The 6,355-nt window shown below is 50.5% G+C and overlaps 1 protein-coding gene across 2 annotated transcripts in view; it reads left to right on the top strand.

Moving 5' to 3' along the window:
* The window catches only part of FCHSD2 (FCH and double SH3 domains 2), a 99,901-nt gene extending 95,101 nt beyond the window's left edge, over window positions 1-4,800 (top strand). The window contains exons 12-15 of one of the 2 annotated variants that reach the window (XM_037068684.1): window positions 236-456; window positions 1,428-1,557; window positions 1,702-1,784; window positions 3,652-4,800. In XM_037068684.1, coding sequence (XP_036924579.1) covers window positions 236-456; window positions 1,428-1,557; window positions 1,702-1,784; window positions 3,652-3,735 — 518 coding nt within the window. In that variant the 3' untranslated portion in view covers window positions 3,736-4,800. Of the gene's footprint in view, window positions 1-235; window positions 515-544; window positions 637-1,427; window positions 1,558-1,701; window positions 1,785-3,651 lie in introns of those variants that run through there. The other variant, XM_037068686.1, reaches the window with a different exon arrangement.
* The last annotated feature ends 1,555 nt before the right edge of the window (window positions 4,801-6,355 follow it).

Raw genomic sequence — 6,355 nt, forward strand, 5'->3', positions numbered from 1 at the left:
CTGGGGGGCTCAAGGCCATGACTCCGCTCCCATTCTGTGACGCGTTTTCCTTTATATGGTCCCACTGGCCCGTCCCAGCTGAGCCCTAAAGTTGGGCTTCAGCGACTGAACACACTGCAGCTCCGCTCTCACTCTGCCCAGCGCTCTTCTCCTTGTCACAGGAGCATAGGGGTGGTCGCGAAAGTGACCCGGCTGTCGTCGTCCTTACTGCATTTTTCTCTCTCTTGCCACCTAGTCTGTTTCGTCAAAGCACTTTATGACTACGAGGGTCAGACAGATGACGAACTGTCCTTTCCTGAGGGAGCGATCATCCGAATCTTGAACAAAGAAAACCAGGATGACGATGGCTTCTGGGAGGGGGAGTTCAACGGGCGGGTTGGAGTGTTCCCCTCGGTGCTGGTGGAGGAGCTCTCAGCCTCAGAAAATGGCGACACCCGGTGGACGAGGGAGACTCAGGTACGGGAGCAGGGAGGGAGCGGACTGAAGGTGTTTAAGGGAAGTGACTCCCCCGGGGCCTGGCAGCCCACACGGGAGCGGGCTGTGCCCTCAGCCTCACCCTCACGGCCCCATCCCCAGGGGCCAGGTGTTTGCGGAGGGGACGCTGGTCGGGCTCTTGTGTGACAGCTGCGTTAGACCTCTGGCCTGGCACACTCTGGCCTCTGAACCCGCTAACCGAAACGCTGAGTTGCGTGTGAGATACCAAAGGGTGGTTTGGTGGAGAAACGGAAACAAACCGGAGGGGGTTGTGTATTGTCTCCGTGATTAGTTTATACAGTAAAGTATTGACTTGCTCGTACCCTTCTCTGGCCATCAGCGCCTCCTGCCCAGCCCAGGTTGTGCCGGTCCCTTTTCAGAGAGTTGCTGAGCCCGCCAGAGCCCCACCGTATGGCCCTGCACTTGGCTCCTCCGAGCGAGGCCTGCCTTCCCCAGAAACCCCGAGGAGGCGGGTCAGTCACAGCAGACCTGGCAGGTCGGGGACCCTAAGGAACACGCCCGGTTCTGTGGCATTGTGACCGCTGAGCCAGACACTTACAAAACCTGAGGAAGTCGGAAACTCAGCCAATTATTTTATTTTTCACAAAAAAAATATATAACTTTCACCCTTTTTTGTTCTTCAGTGAATTCACCGACTTGACTAATCTGGTGTGTTTTTAGTAGAACTCTAGAGACAGTTCGACTGGGCGACTGTTTAAGAGGAGCTGTAATCAGCGGTGTAATGAGACCTGTGAGAGCAAAAGTTAAATGCAACACAAAATCAATGTTTGGCGCTGTTCCGTCTAGGCTCACATGCTTCTAAGGAATCTGCCAAAAAGTGTGGGCAGTCTGACTTAGCTCCAGAGCAAAGTAACTTGTCCGACGTAGCCAGGGAAGCCAGCTAGTCCATCCTCCAGAGGTGAGCACTTTGTAACCCCCTTCCTTTGTGGCAGATCTCTCCATCCCCCAAGCCGCCCGGCTCCCTGCCTCCTCTGCCGCTGTACGACCAGCCTCCCAGCAGCCCCTACCCCAGCCCGGAGAAGAGGAGCTCCCAGTACTTCCCCCACTCTCCTTCAGCAAATGGTAAGGGTTCTGCTGGACAGGGGTCGGAATGGGTTTTTCGTTCAGAAACCCACTAGTTCACCGGAAGGACAGACAGACCCTCACTAGCATTCTCATTGCTTTGTGCCACGAGTAAAAGGAGTCTTCTTTGGTTCTCTCCCTTAGAAAACAGCTCCCATGCCGAATCGCCAGGATGCTCACAGGCACCAAGGCCTGCTGCTGAGACCTCACATGGCAAACTGCGACCTGTAAGGCTTTTACCTGGCGGGGCTGTGGAATGCACTGTTCTTGCACATTGAAAATTAGAAATGAGTGTTTCCCCTTGGTGCCTGTGTTCTTGCTAATTCCCCCATGTGAGGGAGAGATGGGTAAGGGGGGATAAAAAGAGTTCTTGAAGAAGAAGAGTATAAAAATCAACACATCCCGGGAGATCCAGTCTACACCGGCACTTTTTTCTGAGTTGTAGTGAGGTTCACGGTGACAGCTGCGGAAGTATATTTAAATTTTAACAAGCTCTGGGAGCATCGAAGTGATCTCATCGTGAAACAGAAGCGCATTTTTTTCAGCAAGCGTTTACTGAGATCCCATTTCCCAGGGATCCCAGACCTACATCTGCGTCTTTGAGGGACACTGAAGTGAAGTAAGATTTACTTCATGCCCTTTTGAGGTTTGAGAGCTTCTGTTCCCAGGAGAATCTACTCCGCTTCCCCCTCGCCCCCCACCCACCACCACCTCACTGTGCAGCTGCTCTCGCTCGTCGGAACTTCCACCTGTGCTGCTCCTTTCCTGGGCCCCTTATCAGCACTTGACAGTATCCCTCAGACCACTCACTCCCTTTGGTTTGCTCATTCAGCACGTGTATCGAGTGCCTTGTAAAGGACTCAGTTCTTCATCCTAAATGCAGTAGGAGGCCAATTGTAAGGTTATAAGCAGGAGAGAGATATGACTAGTTTTGCATTTTTAAAGCATTACGATGGCACCTAACTGGGAAATGAATGGAAGGTGGCAGAGCGGACTTGGGGAGCCATGAGGAGGCTGGAGCAGAGGCGCAGGCAGGAGGGGCCGGCAACATCCGGAGCGGTGGGCGGCAGGGGGGAGAGAAGCAGGCTGGTGTGTCGCACCAGCCTTTCCTGGTTTTGGTTCCCTTTCTACCTCTCTGGCCCTTCCTTTCCATTGGCTTGTGCCGGCTTCTCTGCCCCTGTCCATCTCTGCTGATGCTTCTTAGGATTCTGTCCATGGGCTGCTTCTCTTGGAGTCATTAAACTCTCCCTGTGCCATTTCATCTGCTGCCACAGCTTTGGCGACTGTTTGCTGACAACTCCCAGGCTTGTAACTGCCGATCTGATCTCTTCCCTGAGCTTCAGACTTGTGGGCATCTCAGTGTGTATGTACCAAACCCCAGAACTCTCAGCAAAAGTGAGTTCATTATCCTCCCCACCAGTGCTCTGGTCTCCCACCAACAGTCATCACCAGATCCAGCTGCGTTCCCTCAGAGATAGCCGTCAATCTCTCCACTTCCCGGCTCCCACTGCCGGCACCAGTTCCAGCCAGCAGGGACCCTCATCCTGGTGACTACGGAAGTCTGCTAAGTGTCTTACCTGTGCCTTTGCCCACCTCCACTCCTCTCTCCAAACTGTTTCCTAACTCATCTTTTCACACATCTGATAACGCTTTTCACCAAGGACTCTTCTGCCTAGAGAATAAAGCTCAGATTTCATGACTGTTCCCAGCCCCCTTCTCTAGCGTTCTCTCACAACTCTCCTTCCAAGACATGCACCAAGGTTTTCAGGTCTCCAAGCACTGCTCTCTTTTACTTCCAACTCCAGGCCTGCTCCGTGGACAAGGCCTCTAGGGCTTCGGTCCCGCTTGTGCCCCTGAGGCTTTCGGCCCAGGCAAGAACCTGATTCGTGGGTTTTACATGTCATCCAGAACAATAACTCCTTCTCAATGTGGGGAAGAATGAAAATTAGGTGGAAAGACATGCGGAGGGCATCTCTGAGATTCCGGGGGGTGGGGGCCCTGTCCTTGGATGAGTGACTGGTTGGGGTTTGAGTGCTTCGTTCAGGCACAGAGCTTGGAGCTGACTGACAGTTTGTGTAACTGTTTCCTGCTCAGGTCCGGGCAGCTCCCCCTCCCCCTACGCAGAATCACCGCAGGCCCGCAGAGAAGATTGAGGATGTGGAGATCACACTGGTGTGATGGCGGGCGAGCCGTGGTCACTGCTGCAATCAAGGCCAGGCTCGGAGTGCGGCCACTCTCGTTTCTTAGGCACCTTTGCATGGTGATGACTCTTAAACAGAGCGAAAACCAGGAGGACTGTTTGCAACTGGGTGGCCTGGTGGACTCCTCCCACATTTTGAATATTTTGTGCCTTTTTTTGTTGTCATTTTCTATGTCATCTCTCCTACCATAGCACAAATCCTGGCGGGCCCTCGAAACAGTGGGGAGCAGCCCCCGTGCCTGACAGTGGCCCGTTTTTATCTGAGACTCCAGACCAGGCCTCGTCCTGGGCACAGTCACAGAGACACTGATCTTGTGCACTCGTACAGTATATTACTGTGGCCACAGGGTGTGGCAGAGATTCTCATCTTCAAGTGGCTTTTGCTCATCTGATTAAGTCTAATCAGATCACGTTGGCTACGGAGGAAGCAGAAGAAGGGATTTCGGGGAGGCTGGCTCCTCCCCGAAGTTAGTCCCGGACTGAGAGCGTGGAGCTTCATTGGAAACAAGTGGACCGCCCTGAGTTTAGCGCCAATTGCATTAATGCACATCTCTTCCACCACTAACAGATCCAAAACAGTAACAGTGTCTTTTGGAATACTTACGCCATTCATTTAGTATTAGTGGAGCTAATATGGAGGGGCTGAACTAGTAGCCAAATCTCATCCGTCACATAGACTAGTAGAAAGGAGGCTGCGGCTAAAGCAGAAATGGCGCTTCCAGATCTGAAATGAGCCGATTTAATGTTCTTTTTGTATTTGGGTATTTCTCAGCTTAATTTTTGCAGCACATACTCTTCTGACCAGTATCCTTAGAGTCGAATGTCTAGATAAATTGGGGACACGTGCTTGCTGTGTTGAGCCTCTCTAATGGGAGAGCCCCAAGCATCGGTTCGTCCCCAAGCCAGTGCACTGGCCCAGCCAGGCAGTGGTGACTGGTGCAGAGCAGCGGCCAGCCCCGACAGAAAATGCAGCTTCCCGGGCCCCCCGACCAGACCTTTCCTTGGGAGAAAGAACCTGTGGCCCATGGAGGAAACCAGATTCCTATGAAGAAGGACTGAAGGCTTGCACACCTGCACGAGTGCAAACTGACGAGGAAAAGGCAGGTTCTCTGCGTGGAGAGAGCTGGGGCTGACTCTCCGCGGGCCGGCCAGGCCCCTCAGCAGTGTCCGGGAGCAGGCCCGCGCTGGCTCCCCACCTCCCATGAAGATACAGGCCGCGTTACCTAGGGACTGGGGGACGTCTGCCAGTTGCTTTTTTTTTTTTTTTAAGAAATCAAATGTGCAGAATTTAGTCTAAAAGTTGTATTACACTTTGGAAATTCCGTCCCTCCTATGACTCTGAAAACTTGAAATGCTCGCCAAATGTCCCCATGGGATTTTTTTAAGGTCATAGCTGAAGCAATTTTCAGTTTGGCATTTGATCATTTCAGTGACAATACCCACTGATGAATCTTCTCCATGATTTGGGGTTTTGGGTTTCTTTTTTGTTTTCTGTTGTTTTTGCATTTTTGACCTGTTGATCTATTTGAGGTCTTTTTTTTAATCGAACTTATTCTTAAGTTTAAAAAAAATAAAGGGTGGTTTTTTAAAAAGATTTTAAAGTTTGCCTACATGTTAAACCTCTTCAGAGCACTTTAAAAATCTTCAAAGTGCTTAAATAAGGCAGTTCTCACCACCCAGCCTTGTACTCTCTCTAGCTAGCCAAACTGTCCATGAATCTGGGTTTTCCACATTCTCAGAGGGTTATTTGAAATTTTTTGTTATATTTTAAATATTTTTTGGAAGAGCTGCTAATTTTATTTTTAAAAAAACAAAGTTGTGAAAATAAGCCTCCTTTTTAAAAGGCACCCCTCCCCGAGGACACGTCACCCAGCATCACAGCGCACCGGGCAGACTCGGCGGGAGCTCCTGCCTGTAGGTGCGCCTTCGTTACAGCGGCTGTAAAAAGTTTGTATTTATTATGTATAAAATGTTGAATAATAAAAAAATGGAATTAAGTTTTCTAAGTTTCCTTTTAAAAAGATTTGGGTAAACAGGCTCGTGCAACCAGACAATGCTTCTTATAAAGAGATACCCCTAGGCCCTCCCTTTAGCCATGCCACAGATACCGAGGGGGAGTACATGTATCCGTCCATGGGGCAAATGGTACTCGATGCCACCCGCCCACCAGGGACAACATTCTGGATACTAGAGGTAGTGATGAGTAAGATGTGGTCTTTGCTTGCAAGGTTCTTTTCGGGCAGGGGAGGGACAGGTGCACACGGCAGTGCTGTGTGACATGTCCTGGGAGAGGACAGCGTGCTGAGAGAGTTGTGTGTGGAGCTGATCATGCCACTGGCAGGATGAGAGGAAGGCCACTGAAGTCCCCCTGGAGGATATACCGTATTTTTCGGACCACAAGATGCACCTAGGTTTTAGAGGAGGAAAATAGGGGAAAATTTTTAAGCAAAAAAATGTTGTAAAATATTTAATTACATAAATAACATAATATTTCACTAATGTAAATGTAAACAGAACTCAACAGCAGCATTAACAACAATTATTCGTCCCATATTTGTGGGCGGGGGGTGGGGGAACGTGCATCTTATAGTCTGAAAA

Source organism: Sturnira hondurensis, unplaced genomic scaffold (genome assembly GCF_014824575.4).
Source record: "Sturnira hondurensis isolate 20B ecotype Veracruz unplaced genomic scaffold, ASM1482457v3 Scaffold0017746, whole genome shotgun sequence".
NCBI lineage: Eukaryota > Metazoa > Chordata > Mammalia > Chiroptera > Phyllostomidae > Sturnira > Sturnira hondurensis.